The sequence below is a fragment of the Panicum virgatum genome, chromosome 3N (assembly GCF_016808335.1).
Source record: "Panicum virgatum strain AP13 chromosome 3N, P.virgatum_v5, whole genome shotgun sequence".
Classification (NCBI taxonomy): domain Eukaryota; kingdom Viridiplantae; phylum Streptophyta; class Magnoliopsida; order Poales; family Poaceae; genus Panicum; species Panicum virgatum.
The window spans coordinates 27,787,431-27,805,988 of NC_053147.1; the positions used below are offsets into that span (position 1 = coordinate 27,787,431).

At 54.6% G+C, this 18,558-nt stretch overlaps 3 protein-coding genes and 1 pseudogene across 3 annotated transcripts; all 4 read right to left on the minus strand.

Annotated features, from left to right (window-relative positions):
- Positions 1–2,362: 2,362 nt before the first annotated feature.
- LOC120665484 lies at positions 2,363–5,501 on the minus strand (annotated as a pseudogene).
- A 6,112-nt stretch (positions 5,502–11,613) lies between these two features.
- LOC120665486 (probable carboxylesterase 17) lies at positions 11,614–13,211 on the minus strand. The gene has a single exon (XM_039945064.1). The coding sequence runs from the start codon at positions 12,207–12,209 to the stop codon at positions 11,877–11,879; it is 333 nt and encodes a 110-aa protein (XP_039800998.1). The 5' UTR covers positions 12,210–13,211; the 3' UTR covers positions 11,614–11,876.
- LOC120665485 (probable carboxylesterase 17) lies at positions 11,650–13,232 on the minus strand. The gene has a single exon (XM_039945063.1). The coding sequence runs from the start codon at positions 13,107–13,109 to the stop codon at positions 12,720–12,722; it is 390 nt and encodes a 129-aa protein (XP_039800997.1). The 5' UTR covers positions 13,110–13,232; the 3' UTR covers positions 11,650–12,719.
- Positions 13,233–15,949: 2,717 nt separating this feature from the next.
- On the minus strand, positions 15,950–18,253 carry LOC120665487 (probable carboxylesterase 15). The gene has a single exon (XM_039945065.1). It carries the CDS (start codon positions 17,193–17,195, stop codon positions 16,125–16,127), a length of 1,071 nt encoding a protein of 356 aa, XP_039800999.1. The 5' UTR covers positions 17,196–18,253; the 3' UTR covers positions 15,950–16,124.
- Positions 18,254–18,558: the final 305 nt, after the last annotated feature.

Here is an 18,558-nt window from a genome sequence, read left to right on the forward strand (position 1 = left end):
GTTCCCCGGCAACGGCGCCAGAAAGCTTGTTGGCACTCCTTAGCCTAAACAAATTACTCCGCAAGCGCATATAGACCGATGTAGCTTTCACCTTGGAGTATTCCAGGGTATCGAATCCACGGGGAACGATAAAGCGCGACCAGACCTAGAACTAGTTCAACCGGACCCACCAGGGGAAGAGAGGTAAGTGGGCAGAGGGTCTAACGTCGGTTAGCCAACTCATTACCCAGAAGACTTGCAACTAAACTATCTTGATCTGCTTCGGCGGCCTAAGAGAGGGGCTCAGATTGGGGTGAGAAGGGATCCCAGCGTTCCTTCGGCAACTATTGCTATGAAAGCACCCGAACGTGGTGGACTACAAAGGACGGGCATGGCTGTCACCATCTGCCGCCTACCACTGCGGTGCCATGGGGTGGAACACAACCCGAGGTAACTAACCAAGTCTAGGCACGACGCCTAACACTATCTAGTTACGTACTCTTGCCTACCGGCAAGACAGAAAGCACTCTCAAATAAGTAGAACTTGCTACTTACGCAGACTAAGGATCCCCCAGATCAAAGACAGAAAGTAAACAAGTAACTGAAGTAAAGAGGAAGACTAGCGAGATACCAACGAGAGACGAGGAACTTCACTCCGAAGATGCTTCATTCCTCTGAGGTGGCTTACAAAAGAGGAGTAAGACCGAGAGAACTCGACACCGCTCCTTTACTTTGGCTTTCGCCAAGACTCTCACCTCACACTCTCCCTATTCTACTAAGTGGGACTACATCTTGCTTGAGCTCTTCTCTTCTCCAAATGGTGTGTGTAGAATGAGGGGTGGAGGCTCCCTTTTATAGTGCTTCCAAGGCGGTTATTCTGAAGTCGCCTACACTTTACGCAAGGAGGTCGGCGTCGTAACTTCCACGCGAAGGCTGGACACGTGGCATGACAAAGTCAGGCCGGCCGGCCTCCCCTAGGCCGGCCGGCCTAGGAGTCACGCCATCTTCCACCACCTTCGATTCGACGCTCCTGATGCTCCCTGGAGGTCGGTGCAAAAGGTCGTTCGTCAAACCGACGTTCCTTGGGCCGGGCGACCTAAACTAGGCCGGACGGCCTAGCTCTGGAGGGATTTCGGCCCTCCGTTGCACCGACACGATCCTCTCTGACCATAGATCATTCTTGGATGGGGTGGACATTTGTGCTCTTATCATGGCCCAGGATGCCTTTACTTTGGATATGGGTTCAAGCCTTCCGGATCTAACTTGTACATTTTGAGGTCTTACCCATTGGAATGGCTTAATTTCTCCCTCTAGATGATACTGGTAAAATCTCATGCCAAGATTCTACAAAAAGTATGCCGGTCACCCACCCCCAACCCGCACCTAGTGAAGACCCAACCTGCCCCAGCCTGATAGCCACTGAAACCCGTTCCCACCCATACCAATAAGACCCATCTCAGTACCCGACCCGAAAAACCCAAATAGACCCGCCCCACTGGCAGGCCTAGCAGCAGACCCCCCCCCCCCCACCCCCACCCCCCCAAGGAGTTGATACTAGGTGCCTGGAAAACACAACATCATTGTCTGCATAACCCTTCAAACCTCTTTTCTTGGCTCAATGTTTGCCCAGACAGATCTCAAGATTCAACCATTCCATGCTTTCTAACCATCACTACTAGAAAAAAAGGCTATTAGTAACGAGTAGAATGGGCCATCTGGAATAGTTTTGCAACTAGTATTGCGAAGTCAAGACTAAAAGTCTCGGTCTTCGTCATGGTTAAAACACCCAGTATTAATAAAGGGTTTTTGATATAGGGTGAAGGTTCCACCCAGTACCAAAGCATTTTGTGTAAAACATATATTAAATTCCGCAAGTCACAAGTCACGCGGATTTTCACGCAAAATCGCGCGCATGTGGTGGCTGGCCTCTTGCCTCCCGCGTTCCTCCCTTACCATCTCACCTACACACCAGTTATGATTGAGGAGAAAATACTTTTCTTTTAAAGTAACCTATAGAGCAACCTTTTAGTACCGGGTGATGTTTTCATCCAGTACTAAAGCTTATTGTAGACTTCCATCCACCCTCTAAAAATACTAGTAGTAAGAAGATCTTCTTGCTACCGGTATATTTGGATGGACCGATTGGGTGTGTTTTCCAGTAGTGCGTGTCGAATCTCCCATCATGGTGCATGATACCGTGATACTCCATTCAGTTTTGATTGATATATTTCCATATGACACAATGACCAAGGGCACTAAGTGTGCTTATCAATCTAATAAATGCAACATAGACTTTTTTTGTTGGTCCTCCAATGTTTTAACTGGGAACTCCTCGTTTCTAGTGCTATTTATTGCCACAACCCATGACAATAGCAAATATAGCTATTATTTTAAAACATTTGAGTTTTTGAAATATAACTATCAAAAATGGATAGAGGGAGCCATATTCACTGTGGCATATTCAGAGTGAAGCCAGCCGTCAAAGTTATTGGGGTTTACCTGCTCCGCCTCTGGGCATATTCACCGTTTTGCAGGACCCTGTAGGTGAATAGGGACATTCTCTCATGAAGTCATGAGTCATGACTATGGTCCAAGGCTTGCTGCCATTTACTGTCACCTGCTATGGGCATTACATCTGCTTGTTGCCATTCAGTTGGATGAGAGATAGTAGGCCTATCTCTGCTGTGGGCTTATTTTGGGCCAAAGGTCTTCGTCACTTACTCGCGTTGCAAATCTCTAGAAGCTTTGATGCTGATGTAATCCTTTAGCCACACTTGACACTTGGATATGATGGATCATCAACACCATTTTCTTTACAACTTGTATAATCCTTTAGCCAAACAGCTGTCTAATCAGAATTTTATATATATATATATATATATATATATATATATATACCCCAATTAGTTGCATTGATTGCAAGTCAACGTCACACCAAACCTCCGGCACCGGCGCTATCTTTATTGATAGAGGAGAGCTCATACTCCTTGTCACAATCGTCTGCCATCTCCAGTGGCTTCATGGTGTAGAAATGGAAGCAGACGATGTAGTAGCCGAGGTTGAGCACCATGAGGCAGGTGACGAGCCAGTAGTAGCTGTCGATCCTGCCCCGGTTGATGTTGTCCTGGAGCCAGTCCCCGCGGCCCCGCGTGGCGCGCTGCACCGCCGTGACGAGCGCCGTGCCCAGGTAGTGGCCGATGGAGCTGGCGAGCCAGAAGAGCGCCGCGGCGGTGCTGCGCATGCTCTCGGGCGCTTGGTCGTACAGGAACTCCATGTGCCCCACCGACGAGAAGGCGCCGGCCACACCGTGGATGGCGAACTGCGGCACCAGCCAGAAGACGCTGACCGGGACGGTGGCGTCCGGGTCGTCCAGGAGCCCGTGGGCGGCCGCGGCGCGGCGGCGCTTGGCCTCGACGAGCGCGGCCGCGCCGACGGCGAGGATGGAGATGGCCAGCCCGATGCCCATGCGCTGGAAGTAGGTGATCCCGGACGGCAGGCCCGTGACGCGCCGCGCCAGGGGCACGAACGCGCGGTCGTAGAGCGCCAGGCTGATGAGCATGGCCGCGGTCCCGAAGATGGACATGGTCGCCGCCGGGATCTCGAAGCGCCGGGTGACGTGGCGGTCCATGCTGCGCGCCTGCATGATGGTGAAGGAGCCGTTGTGCGAGCCGGCGGTGGCGAGCAGGATGCCGGCCGACCAGATGGGCAGCATGCGGACGATGGACTTGAGCTCCTCCACACGGTGCACCGTCGACAGGCGCCAGAGGTCCGGCTGCCCGGAGGCCGAGATGTCGCCCGGCGTCACTATCGCTGCCCTGTCCAAGACCCTGATTTCACACATAGGAACAGTTACTGATGAGTGCTTGACAGCTTAAAAAAACTAGTGCTGAGCGGTGAGCATGGCGAAGTTAGAGTACACAGAAAATGCAAAAAAAGGAAAAAAAATCTTTAAATTTGCTGTTGTATTTTCCTTTTTGTACAGTGACAATGTAACCACCAAAAGAGTTCCCGACACGTCTAGTACCATGCAGGCAAGCAGGTGTCAACTGTCAATGCAGAGAACCCATCACGTGGATGCTATGCCGAGGGGATGCAGAGAATACGCGAAACATACGGAGAAGCCAAACATACGGAGCACCACGACAAATCCATCAAAGAAAGTAAGAAACGGACTGACGCGAGCTGGTCGGTGTGCAGCAGCCTGCCGTTGGTGGAGATGAGCGCGTCGAGCTCCCTGTCCTGGTACAGCTTGCCGGCGTCCTCCGGCGCGGCGACGTTCCGCTTCCTGAACGCGGCGGCGGCGACCTGCGCGAGCCGCGTGAACGGGCTGCCCCCGGGCTTGAGCCGGACGTACAGCGGGTAACCGACCAGGAACACCACGATGGAGACGAACATGGCGACGGCCGGGATCCCGAACCGGCGAACCCCCACCCCCACCCGACGTTGTCCTGGATGTACACCACCACCGTGACCGCCAGCAGCGCGGCGACCCCCATGGTGAAGAAGTAGAGGTTGAAGTAGCGCCGCTTCCGCTCCGCCACCGCCTCGGCGGCGCCGCTGCCCTTCTTGTGCGGGTGCTGCTGCTGCTGCTCCGGCGGCTGGTCGAACTGGTCGGTGCCGAACGCCACGACGCAGGGCCGGAGCCCGCCGGAGCCGACGGACGTGCACAGCAGGGAGAGGTAGAGCACGCCGAGCTGCCACCCGGCGGCGCGCCGGCACGCGGGCCCGCCGGGGGCGGCGGGGCACGGCGGCGGGCGCAGCGAAGGGAGGATCGCGGACACGACGAGGCCGAGCATGCCGAGCTGGTAGAAGACGGAGCCGGCGATGATGGTCCAGAAGCGGCCGGCGAAGGAGTCGGCGGCGATCGCGCCGAGGATGGGCGTGAGGCTGGAGGTGCCGCCGAAGTTGTTGAGCAGGTTGGAGGCGTCCACCAGCGGCAGGTGCAGCTGCTGCGTGAGATACGTGATCAGGTTGGCGCCGAAGCCGGCCGTGGCGAACCGGTCGCAGACGTCGTTCCCTGCAACGACGGGGAGGAGCCATTAGACCGTCGGCGGCGAGCGAGGCGCCAAGAACGTAGCTGCAGAATCTATCGTTGCTCAAAATCCTCCGGCGGCAGACGATGTTACATGCTGCTGGCCTACTCACCGAGTATGAATGGCATGGTCTTAAAGCCTCCCTTCCTCTTCTTCTTCTGCTCTCCACCATCTCCTCCGTTCCCACCCACCACCGCCGTGGACGCCATGGCCGTGCCTGCAGGGAGCTCGCTGCTTGCCATGCTCACTCACTACGTGAGGTGTCGGGTCTCGGGTTTGTGGACTGTGGAGTAGGAACTAGGAAGTGTGGAACCACATGTTGAACAAACCAGCCTCTGCTATCCTACTACTATATATTAAGTACGGAGTAGAGTCGTAGAGATGTGGTATTTTACAGCCATGGCATTGGGTCCCACCACCCGGGAGGCCCGGGACGGGAACACCTCCCCCGCCGCCTGCCGGGGCAGTGAATGCCAGAGGAAGAGGGTAAAACCGGCCGGCGGCGCCGGACCGTAACGCGACGGCGCCATCAACGGCGCCGGGAAAACGGAGCAAAATGTACGTCGCCGGATGGGGACCGGCGGCCGCTAGCTGCCGTCTGCATCCGCGCGGAGTGGGGCGCCGTGTCACGGGACTCGCCGGGAAGGCTGGCAGGCTGGTAGTGCAGGACCTCCGATCCGGCCGGTGCTGTTCCACTCCACCAGCTGAGGCTTTGTGATCCAGACGCAGTACAGCCCAACAGCGCACGGCTGGGCTGTGGTACCATCCCTACGCACGGCTGTGGTGCCCGTGCCTACTGAACACTTCCATGCGCAAGATGCGATGGACCGGCAACTTTTGGGGTCCATAGAGCTGGGGCCTGGGGATACTAGCTAGATCTTCCTAAACACTTAAACAGACCCGACGCGGAGAAGGATAGGAAGGGGCAGGCGCGATCACTGTTCTGAACTAACAACGCACACCAGTGAGCTGACACGGAACGATCAAACCACGCACGCACCGGGAAGGACGAGCACACGTTGATGAACCGATGGCTCTGCAGGTCGCGTCAAGGCTGCGAACCCTTCAGTGAAACGACAGTTTGAGCTGAGGCACCAACAGGGGTGGTCGATCCTTTTGTCGATTTCGTACAGAACTGGAAGATAGCTTCTTGAGCGGCCTGATGCCAACACAACAAACCGTTGGAATAAATAAGCTAGCGTTGCTGACTTGCTGTGGAAAGATCTGCCGTTCTGTCGACTTGGACTCAACGTGACCCTGCGAAAAGGAAAGAATGGTAGCTTTTTTTTTTTTGAAACAGAGAAATGGTAGCTTTTAGTTGCCCGTGTCCAATCTAAGCAGCAGGAACACACGCGTACAGTGATTAGAAGGAAGGGCAGCGCTTGGAGCTCCACGCGTGCCGACATTAGTGACACTGTCAGGACGACGGAAGGGACAGAAGATTAAAAGCAGATGCTAATCATCGCAGTACGACAGCATTGACCGATGATGCAGCACAAGGCTGGGCTCAATTGTTCGCTTCGCTTCTTGGGCGACTGCAGGGCACGGGTGGGCTGGGCTCGGGGTCCGTGCTCCTCCAGAGCAGGCCACAAGGTTCCTAGCACCGTGGGAAAGGTTTTCGGAAGTGCGGCCCGCGCGCCGAGCAGGTGTAAATTGGCCGAGTATTCGCCCCGGTCCCATGCGTGTCGGAGAAAATTGGTATTCTACCTTACGAGCAAGGTACAAAATAGCCCGCTAATATTAGTTTTTTAAGAGGTCTCCCGCTACGCTATACAATATTTGTCCGCTATGTCCGCTATATTGGTTTTTTATAGGATTTAGTGATAATAAATGTCCGCTACTTCCGCTAAAGATGTAGCCAAAAGAAATAAAGAATCAGTATAACTAGGGTGGACCATAGACAAAGCATCACGGGCACAGTTAGACAGTCAAGAGACGTGTTGAGTCTATCTTAGAATGTTAGACCAATAATACTTCTAATTTTATATGTATTATGGACGTATGGCTATGAAAAATTTGTTGAAATTGGTTGCATTACTGATATTATTGGCCACATTATGCATATTTTTTTGAAAACCGCTAAATAGATAGCTTCGCTATAGTTTTCGCTATAGCTCTCTTAGTTTTTTTGGAAGAGCTTCCGCTAAATGTCTTAGCCCGTGATTTTATAGCTTGCTTACGAGTAAGGTAAGAGGGGTCGACTTCGCCAGAATGCATCTCGCAATTGGGTTTCGCCCGCTTGACCTTCTACACCGTGCCAACACGTTGAGGATGCCATTCGAATTTTTTCTTCCACTTCTGCCCCTCCCTTATCTCTTTCGAGAGCTGAACGACCGAACAGAGTCGTCTTCTCCGTTAGACCGAATGGATCGGGAACGAGATCCTCTGCAGTCGGCCAAACTGACTGCTTCCGGCAGTCACCCCCATCGGCACCGTTGCCAGGGATCCGACTGATAGCCAGCTCGCACGCATTTGACCTCTCCTCATGCTGGGCCGTGGCCCAACAAGACCACAAACACCTCATCCTTGTACACCTCGTCTCCTTCCTCACGCCAAGCAACGCCGCCGTGCGCTCTGCTCGTCCACCGCCGTGCTGCTGTTCCGCCCAAACCGACCGCCGCAGGCCGAGCTAGCCCCGCCGCGCCCTTCCTCCGCACTTGCCGGCCGCCGCGGGCCATGCAACACCCGCCGCTCATCCCTCCTCTGCCCGAGCCGGCCGCCGCGGGCCGAGCTCCACTCGCCGCGCCGCCCCTCAGCTCGAGTTGGCCGTGCTTTGCTCCCTGCCGCGACCTCACTGGCTCACTCCTCTGCCGAAGCTCGCCTCGCCACCTCGAGCCGGACGTCGCGCGCACCGCTCCTCCGCTCGAACTAGCGGCCGCGAGCTGAGCTCGCCCCGACGCGTGCCGCTCCTCCGCTCGAGCCACCCCGCGCGCTCCTCCTCGTTGCCCTCCACCTCCTAGCGACCACTGCCCGCCTTCCTCGGCGGCGGCGGAGGTTGCGCGGGGCTCGCGAGATCCTGGTTGCCGGTTAACTGGGCTGCCGGCGTAATGGTGCGGCGGCCGGTTAACTAGTGCTCATGCGCTTGGGGCTTCTCTCGTCCGTGGTTGAGGGGCACATCCTCACCGCGCATGCTGCAGTCGTGCGGGGGTGAGTGAGGAGGAGCCGAGGAAGAGCCGCGGCTTCGCGGAGGACTAAGGTGGAGACGTTGTGTCGATCTGCAGTAAGGGGAAGAGCGCTGCTGTCCCAGGACGCCGCCGCCCGCCGCTCGAGACGGCAATGGCGAGACGCTCGGCAGGGGAGCGGCGATGATGCAGCCTAATGCGAGCAGCTGTCTGCGCTCTTGTTGGGCCACGGCCCAGCCCAGTCGTGAGGAGAGCTCATGTGCGTGGGAGCTTGCTATCGTCGGATCCCAACCAACGGTGCGATGGGGTGACTGCCGGGTGCAGTCAGTTTGCTCGACTGCCGAGGATCTCATTCCGTGGATCGCGCGAGTGGCACTGCTCAACGCCGCCCCAGCCTGCTCGGCGCTCGGCCCCCGCCCGGCTCGCCCCCGTCATGCTCCCCACCCCCATCCCCGCGCTCCATCCCCACACTCCCCACCCCGCACTGCACTGCGCGCCCACTCCGGCCGGCCGACGCGCAGGCCCAGCGAGGGCACGGTCGAGGAGGCGGCCTGCTGGGGGCGGGCGCTGGGAGGCGGTGTGGAGCAGGTCTAGGGGCGTCGCACACGCTCAGCCACCCGGCGTCCGAGTCCCTGGCGCTCATCCTCTCCCCGTTCCCCAACCTGCACCACGATGCCGACGACGCCCGCCACTCCCGCGACGGCCACGGCCACGACCACGAGGAGGCCTCCCGCCTCACCCTGTCCCGATACTCCTCCTCCCGCGACTCCAACAGCTCCTTCCCCGCCGGCAACAAGAAGCCCGGCCGCCGCCGGCAGGTGCCGAGGGTGTTGTCGGGGCGCTCATCGGGCAGCGACGACGGTGACGACGCAGACGACGAGGCCCAGCGGAGTGGAGTGTGGCGGTACGTGAAGCTAGACCCGGAGGCCCCCTGTTGCTGCATCGCGTTCCAGGTGGCGTGGCGGGTGGTAGCGAGCACGGCGCTGGCGCTGCTCGTCTTCGTCCTGGCCACCATGGCAACGGCGGTAGAACTGTTGCGAGCCTGGGGCGAGCCTGGTGCGGACATGGAGCAGGGCAGGGGCAGGGGCAGGCGCTGGCGTGCGGCGTGCAGCACGGCTGGGGGCGGGCGCTAGCCAGCGGCGTGGAGCAGGGGCTGGGGCGGGCGCGGGCCGGCGACGTCGAGCACGACTGGCGGCGGCGGTGACCAGGGCTTGGGGCTCCCGAGCTCCTAGCGCGATCTGTTCCGGCGAACGGAGAAGACAGACTCCGTTGGGTCCTTCAGGAGTCAAGAGAGACAAGGGAGGGGCAGAGGTGGAAGAAAAAATCTTAGTGGCATTCTCAACGTGTTGGCATGATGTAGAAGGGCAAACATGCGAAACCCAATTGCGGAGTGGCATTCTGGCAAAGTCCACTCCTCGTAAGGACAGAATCCCAATTTTCTCTGACATGAGCTCCCAAGATAAGAGCCACGGGTGCAGGCGAGCGGAACATATAATATGGTAAATAGAAAATAGATAATTGTATTGATAACATATATTTTTGTAGAGAAACATATCACGGTAAAATAAAATTAATTTAAAATTAAAGATATAATATGCTAAATAAATAATTAATAAAATAACTTACTTAATTCAAGATGAAGATGGCGAGGGATACGGTGGGCATCTATCTGCTCAAGTACCGAAAGCAAAATAGGTCGAACGCGAGGAGGTAGAGCACCTGGACGCATGCAGCACGCAATACTGCTGATTTACCAATTTACTTTCAGCTGCTCGGGTTTAATCGACGCCTACGCCTACTACATTACACGCAATGGTCTCCGAAGGCAGAAGACGCACTACGTCGGCTCCATGTTTCCGATGTTACGGCCGGCTCCAAAAGCAAAACATGCGAAGATTGGTATTCTGACAAGCTGACAGTGACAGGCATGCTTCATCTGTGGGCTATCGGATCCCTCGTTCCTTGGACCCTAGGCAGTCACCCTGCTGCATGGGCCTAGAGCCCGGCCCTTGAGACTGGCCGTCCAGTATAGATGGCTAAATAGTCCGTGCCTAACGATCAGCTCGAGACACGCCCACTAAAGTAGTAAAGCACAGTCCAAGCACGATAGCATTCGGTCCAGGATCTACTTGGGCCGGCACAGCCTGATACGTCATGTCGCTTGGAGCGGCATCTCAGGCTCTGGCATGAGCACGGCCTGTTTAACTCCCGACCCGTTAAACATGTTCCCTCGTCTAATAAGCCTCTTTTCCTTGCCACCGCCAACTCTCGGTCGTCTCTCATGATTCACCACGCTGCCACCACCGTGCCGCCAGTGCGGCCGCGCTAGTCCGGCGACCCCTTCTCCCCTTTGGCCTCTCTGTTCCCGGGCTCGCCGCATCCTGCGACGTCACCGTTGCCACCGCCAGCCTCCCGCACGCGCGCTGCCACCACGGGCCGCGGCCTTCCTGTATGACACGCTGACGCCATCACAGTGACGCCCCGGCGCCGTCGCTGCCGCCGCGCATTAGCATCACGCCGGCACGGGCACGCCGGGGCGTCGTGTCTATGATGCCCGGCACGACTCAGCAGTCAGCACGTTAGTGCCTTGTCTGGCCGCGAGGTTGACACGACACAATAAGCTAACCGTGCCGTGGTCTTCCGTTGGAGCCGCCATTCGAAAAAAACAGGGTTGTCCGTTGCTGATGGTTTTTTGACAAGAATCGGGATGTTCTCACAAGTCAGAACAAATAATCTCATGTGCCTCACAAACCAACATTTATTTTGGACGAACATCATGCAGACATGTCTTCCTTTTTTTGCGAGGAATATCTTTCTTTTTTAAACTGAATTGGTAGAAGAGTTGCATGTTATATTAGTAAGGAGAGAGTAAAGCCTAGTGGCCACAAAATTGAAAAAAAAAAGTTTAGAGAGAAAGAGAGAGCCAACCCTCCATCTCTCTAAAAAAACTCAAGCTCTACTAATTAGGCACGCTAGGTGCTTCACCCCACCAAAATCCAAGCCGAAGCCCGAAACCTCCCCTTAATCTTTGTGGTCACCACAAACGAAGGCGCTTTTGTATGGTTGAAAATGCAGGCATTGCGCGCTATCCAAACCTCCCAATTTACTAGAATGACAAGAGATTTTAACCTCTTACGCGGAACTCCTCTTGTTCCCGCTATTTCTAACAACCACTCGTGGACTGAGTTGTTCTTTCTAATTTGACAAGCAAACAAGCACAGTGAAGGCTCCTCAAGCCAAAACGATAAAACGGCACAAATACGCCTGGTTGATCTGCATTTGGTGAAAATGTGATTTCCTATCTGTGAACACTTGCAGCAAAGCGAACATGTTGGGTTATATTGCCAGCCTCTTGCACCCAACCTATCCGCCGTCCAAAATCAAACAATTTCTACAGGTAGTGCATCGCTACTAACAGCGGGAGGCACAGTGTATGCCACTGTTGAGGACTCGAGGTGTGTCAATGTATATCAGGTGCATAATAAAAATTATTCATCTATAAATACCAAAATAACTTATAATTTGAAATGGCTATATATCACTATTGAAGTAGACTCATTGACAGATAGAATATTTATAGTACGGACAAATTCAAGCCAAATCATAGCAACGCTTCGTACGTCTGGGCGTAACATGGACACGTGTGCATAGGTCGACCTGAGATGCGGAATGAAACGAACTTGACAAGTAGATGGGCACTGCAGGCACGTGCGTGGTGTAGCTAGCCCTGTCCTTGCGCTTTTCAGTGGCGGGAGATGAAGCTCCTGATGGCGTCGATGAGCTCCCGCGCCCGCTCCCCGGTGGTGGGGTCCATGTCGACGGCGTACTTGTTGAGGTGGAAGGAGTGGCTCATGCCGCGGTTGACCAGCACCTCCACCTCCTTGCCGGCGGCGCGCAGCGCGTCGCAGTACTCGAGGTTGGTGTCGCGGATGAGGTCGTCCTCGGCCACGGACACCAGCATCGGCGGCAGCGGCACGGACGCCAGCGGCGGCGCCAGCGGGCCCATGGGGCACGAGAACGGGTGGTCCTTGGTCGCGCCCTCCGGCAGCGCGTATGCCAGGAACTTGTCCAGCATGTCCAGCGTGAAGAACACCGAGTCCGGCTTCTTCTCCAGCTCCGACCGGCTCCGCGCGGCCCGCACGAACCCCGGGTGGATCGGGATGCCGCCGGCCACGCGGAGGGGCGCCCACTGGCTAGCGTCGTCCTGCCCCACCTGGGCGGCCACGAGGTGGACGAGGTTGCCGCCTGAGCTGTCCCCGATGAGGAACACCCGGGACACGTCGGCGGCCCCGCGGAGGAGCGCGGCAGCCGGCGCCGGGCCGCCGCCGTCCTCGGACAGCGCGATCGCGCGGAGCCGGCGGAGCGCGGCGACGCCCGTGTCGATGTGCGCGGGCAGGCGGCGCTCGGGCGCGAGCGGGAGCTCGACGGCGACCACCACGGCGGGGACGGCGCACGCGAGGCGCGCGTAGAAGTGGTGGTACACAGGGGCGGAGAGAGGGGGGCGGGCAGGGGCCTGGCCCCCATGAGCACCAAATTTACACTACAAATTTAAATTTTGATTAAAATTTTATAGAAATTTATATGGTTAGCCCCCTCCAACAATGAAAAAAATGGATTCCTGGCTCCACCCCTGGTGGTACATGAGCCAGGACGGGTGGGAGATGCAGAAGCCGCCGCCGTGGAGGTTCAGGATGACGGGCAGGCGCGCGCCGCCCGGCCCCGCCACCTCGGGGAGGTACACGCGCAGGTTGGGCTCCCCGGGGAGGTCGTGCAGCGTGTGCCCGTCGCGGGGCTCGGCGTACGGCGCCACGGGCTGCATCAGCGGGAGCGCCTCGGGCGGGCCGGTCCACGTGCGGTCGACGCTGCCGTCGTCCAGCACGCGCAGCCAGCCGGACACCTCGTCCACCACCTTGCGGCCGCCCGCCGGCGCCCGCACCTCCTGCTTCTGCTGCTGGTCGACATTGGCAGGGGCCATCGCTGCTGCTGCAGGTGGTGCGGCGTGCACTGACGGGGCAGGCCGAGTGCGCCGGGGCGTTGTGCGAGAACGAGACGACGCTGTCGCGGTGGAGATGATTGGTTTGCACAGAGCGACGCCGGGAGCCGCCGGGCTTTATAGGCAGCGCGCGAGCTCGCGGGAGACCGGAGAGACTGGCGGTTGCGTGCGACTTGTGTGGCCCGGGAGCGACCTGATGGAACGGAAGCTTCACAGCGCTTGGCGGGTCGATTCCGAGCAGATGATCTCCCGATCGCGACGGCGGAGCGGCCGAGCCGCGAGACGACGGGGGCAGGTACAAGGCTAGGAATAGGAAAACCTGTGTCAAGGGAGGGAACCCGACCGACCGAATCTGCTGGTGGTGACACGGAGCTCCGCCCGTCGTCTTGCGGCAACTTCGGTTCACATGGGGACGCAATTGCCTTGGGAGTATGAACCGGGGCTCCTGACCGACCGACGAGGACTAAAACTTTGGTTGGTAGCTTAGCTAGTCTCGGGCTCTCGGGTCTCAGCTCGGGTCAGTCGTCGGGGGTCAAGGAATGAGCTATTTCCTGGCAAAGATTGGGCAATAGCTGAGCGTGTCATCTTGCTCCCTGCCACATGACACTGAGCTTTGGCGCAACTCGATCAAAATGAAATTTGTTTAGCTGGTGAAAAAGTTTGGGTTTAGATACCGTAGCATATTTCGTTGTTATTTGATAATTAATATGCAATCATAGATTAATTAGACTTAAAAGATTGTCTTGTCCTAATCAGTCAAACTGTATAATTAGTTATTATTTTCAACTGCTTTTAATGCTTCATGCATGTGTCCGAGGATTTGATGTGATGGATACTGTAGAATTTTTTTTGAAAACTAAGGCAGCCTTTAGTTTCCAAAAAAGTTTGCACAGTATCCGTCACATCAAATTTTCGGACACATACATGGAGAATTAAATGCAGATGAAAAAATAACTAATTACACAGTTTAACTGATTAGAATGAGGTGAGTCTTTTAAGACTAATTAATCTATGATTGAACATTAGTTATCAAATAATAACGAAACGTTGGGAAGCATCTTTTCAAATAGAATATGAAGAGTGGTTCCAGACCTGACCGAGCGAGCGTGGACCAGAGTACTGGCAGTCATTTTCATTTCTGTACAAGCGTTACCAAATTATAGATTCCCCGTACATAAATCTCATTGGACATGCATATTCAATTCAATGGTCCTATTTTAGGATTGTACCTTGGTATTTGGCAATAATGCACCATGACCTTATTTGTTTTCCGGATGACGCAAAACATGGCTCGTCGTCATCTAATATCGCATCTCTTAGCTCCCACTTGTCTTTGATCCGAGATGGCAAGCCAACTGCTCCAATCAAAGATTCGTTCACATATTAGGGATGTTTGCCACAAAATTCTCTACTCGGAGATGATGATAATGATCCAATCAACATCTTCTCCTGCCACTTGAAACTGGTTTTATGGTTGATTTTGCATAGCGCTCAAGAGGTCGACGCGCTTCGGTGCACATGAGCGGATCCCATGACAGCTGCCTACACAATGCCCATTCCTTTCTATGTATAATTCATTTCTCGCTTTCCTGACTCCAATTTTATCCTTCCTTTCCCCTTCCGTTTTCCCCTTCCTCTTCTCTCTAAATCTAGCAGCCATGCCGGTAAGTAGTTGGGGAGCATGCCGGAGTCGGGCTGAGCACGCCGCAGCAACCTGTTTCGGCTGGTCTCCTCGCATGATAGCGCACCAGTGTGCGACTCCCTCAACCTCAATGGCGCGCAAGGTGGGGCAGCAGTGCGGCATGGCCATGTTTTTTCATTTTTCTTTATTTTTATTTGACTTTTAGGCAAAAGTGATGTGCACAATTTTTTCGTTCACCTTTTTATATGCATAATTCAAAAAAACTATTTTTCCTTACTTAAATATCTTCTCTAATTTACTTTACTTTGTTCCATTTCTTGTTTCCTTGATTTTTCCCTTGAAATTTTATTTCCAAAATTTATCTCCATATTCTTTGTTACAGAATGTTTTCTTGTCGACTTTTCATTCAAAATGACTACAGTTATTTTTTTTCCAAAATGCGTCACTAAATTTCTCTTACAATTTCTCCTAGGGTTTCAAAATTATCTGTATTAAAACTTGTTAGTTTCAAAGGCCTTTTTTTGTAGTTTTTATATACATTTATTTATAAAATATTCATCACATAAAATTGTTATGTACTTCCTCCGTCCTACAAAGACTGTTTGTTTAGAAAATCTCAGACATATTACTAGTATTAGAAAAAGACCATGTTATCTCTAATTAACTATAATAGTTGTGATTGAAGATGCAAATGTAAATGCATTGGAATCAGAAAAGCTAACATCTATTTAAATATTTGATTAACTTCATGTCCTTCCCTATGCAATTTTTTTGGTATTTGATATTGTTTTAATTAGATGGAATTTACTACAATATAAACAAACAGTCTTTATGAGACAAAATTTAAAGGCTAAACGAACAGACTTTGTGGGACGGGGGAGTATGTTTTTGCATAATTTATTACATATTTTTTGCGGGTAACTTATTATATATTCTTATTACATCACTTTTGTATAAATTTGCTACATATTTTTATATAAGTTTGGTAATAGTAGTACATAAATAAGGAATGTGATTGTGTTTTGCTTTTGAAATAGGGCACGGGACTCGGGAGAGACGCTGAAGCCAAAAAGGAAAATTGCGCTGTTAAAAGTTTTCAAAAAAGAACGGCAGAAGGTTGATCTCTGGTGCTTCCCCGTATGAACGGCAGAAAATTAGCTGGCTCTTAAAGAACAAGAGATCATTGAACCTATGGTTGCTTATTTGAACTTTTGACATCAATAAAAATGCACGAGCAGACTCAATCTCAAGCAAAATGTTACTGGTACAGGGGAGACATGACCATGACACGTATACGTTGACCTCAATTGCGCACATCCACAAGCATGCACAAACATATTCTCGCGCTTCAGCGTTCAGTTGCGGGCGACGAAGCTCGTGATGGCGTCGATCAGCTCCTGGGTCCGCTCCCCTGTGCTGGGGTCCATGTCGACGGCGAACTTATTGAGGTAGAATGCGTGGCTCATGCCGCGGCTGAGCAGCACCTCCACATCCATGCCGGCGGCGCGCAGCGCGTCGCAGTACTCGAGGTTCCTGTCGCGGACGAGGTCGTTCTCGCCGACGGCCACCAGCATCGGCGGGAGCGGCACGGACTCGAGGGGCGGCGCCTGCGGCCCCATGGGACACGTGAACGGGTGCTCCTTGGTGGCGCCGACCGGCAGCGCCATGGCGTTGAACTTGTCCAGCATGTCCAGCATGTCCAGCGTGAAGAACACGGAGTCCGACCTCACCTCCAGCTCCGACCGGCTCCTCGTTGCGCGCACGAACCCCGGATGGATCGGGATGCCGCCGGCGACGCGGAGGGGCGCCCAGGTGCCCGCGCCGTGCTGGCTCACTCGCGCGGCGACGAAGTGGACGAGGTTGGCGCCGGAGCTGTCCCCGATGAGGAACACACGGGAGACGTCGGCGGCCTCACGGAGGAGCTTGGCTGCCGGGTCATCGAGCGCGCCGCCGTTCTCGGCCAGCGCGATGGAGCGGAGCCGGCGGAGCGCGGCGACGCCCGTCTCGACGTGCGCGGGCAGGCGGTGCTCGGGCGCGAGCGGGAGCTCGACGGAGACAACAACCGCGGGGACGGTGCACGAGAGGCGCGAGTAGAAGTGGTGGTACATGAGCCAGGACGGGTGGGAGACGCAGAACCCGCCGCCGTGGAGGTGCACGATGACCGGCAGGCGCCCGCCGCCGGCCTCGGGGAGGTAGACCCGGAAGCCAGGCTCCCCGGGCAGGTCGTGGAGCGTGTGCCCGTCGCGGGGCGCGGCGTATGGCGGCACGGGCTGCATCAGCGGGAGTGCCTCGGGCGGGCCGGTCCACGTGCGGTCGACGGTGCCGTCGTCCAGCACACGCAGCCAGCCGGACACCTCGTTCACCACCTTGCGCCCGCCCGCCGCCCCCGCCTGCGGCAGCGTCTCGGCGAGAGGGGCATTGGCCATCGCTGTTGCCGCACAGGTGGTGCGCTCTCCTCTGGGGCGCGCGGCCGGGCAAGTGCGCGCGCGGCGTTGCACGAGGTAGGACACGACGCGAGCGGTGGAGGTGGTTGGGACTTGGGGTCGCACGGCGTGAGACGCGGCAGGCGGGCGAGCGGCTGGGCTTTAAAGGCTAGCGGCGAGGCGAGGCAGCCAGGCAGGGGACAAGAGCTGTGGCCTCGCGAGTTGCGCCGGTGTGGCCGCTGATTTTGGAGATGGAAGTTTCACGGCAGTCGAGCAGGCACGGCGAGGAGCGATCAGAAAGAAGCTCAGAAGCATGGTTGACTTTGACTCTCTAGGAGTCGGTCTTAGCTCTTGGCTCGGCTCGGGTCAGTCGTCGGGGTCAAGGAATAAGCTATTTCCTGCAAAGATTGGGCAATAACTGAGCGTGTCATCTTGCTACTGGAACAGGTGGAGTCGGCCATACGTTAAGCATGCATACTATTTTACGAGTTGTGGTTCAAAACCTACGGAATTTTTAAGAGCTATTTTTAGAATATACCCCTGAATAATGGCGTAGACTCGAATATGACCTGAAGATGTTTGTTTATTAGGTCAGCACTTTGTTGGTGCTAGTCACCGTCATTGCTGGGCAAAACTGAAAGTATATATGAACTAGGCTATTAATAAGTGTGCTGTCTGGTCTTTGGATGGACTATGGAGTCATTAGCTTAATATTTTGAACACCAAAATTATATCAACCTAGTTCGACTTGTTAAAAGGTACATATTTTAGAATTGGTAAATTTGGTAGCCAAGTTTGATATACTAAGAATTTTATTCGCACAAACTGAACCATAATTTTTTTTCCACATATTACAGATGCTTGCCATAAAATTATCTATTCGGAGATGATGATGATGATAATCTGTTGGAATTATAGGTACAATTAAAAGAATTCAAAGCCCACATTAAATGTTAGGGAATCAATTGCTTAATTCCATATCAAGATTTGAGGAGGATCTCAACCGACTTAAAAGGTTGACCCTGTGTACACAACTTATGAAGCCGGTAAGAGGAGGTCGGTGAACCACACGCGCGCGCTCGCCCGCCTCGCCGAGCCGAGGCCGAGGCCAGACGGGCGGTGCGTGGCGCGGCCGGCCGGACGTGACGTGCTGAGATGAGAACGTTTTGCAATTAAATGCAATAAATCAGAGACAATAAACGTTGATAGTGATGACTGGAGAATCATGGCCTTGACCGTTACTAGTAACTGATGGTAGTGATTCACCAGTAACTGCCGCTCATCAAAGCCAATTACAGCGTCCAGGTTCGTTGAATTTGAGGCACCTCCACGCCTACATAAACCAGCCCCTCCTCCACTCATCCTT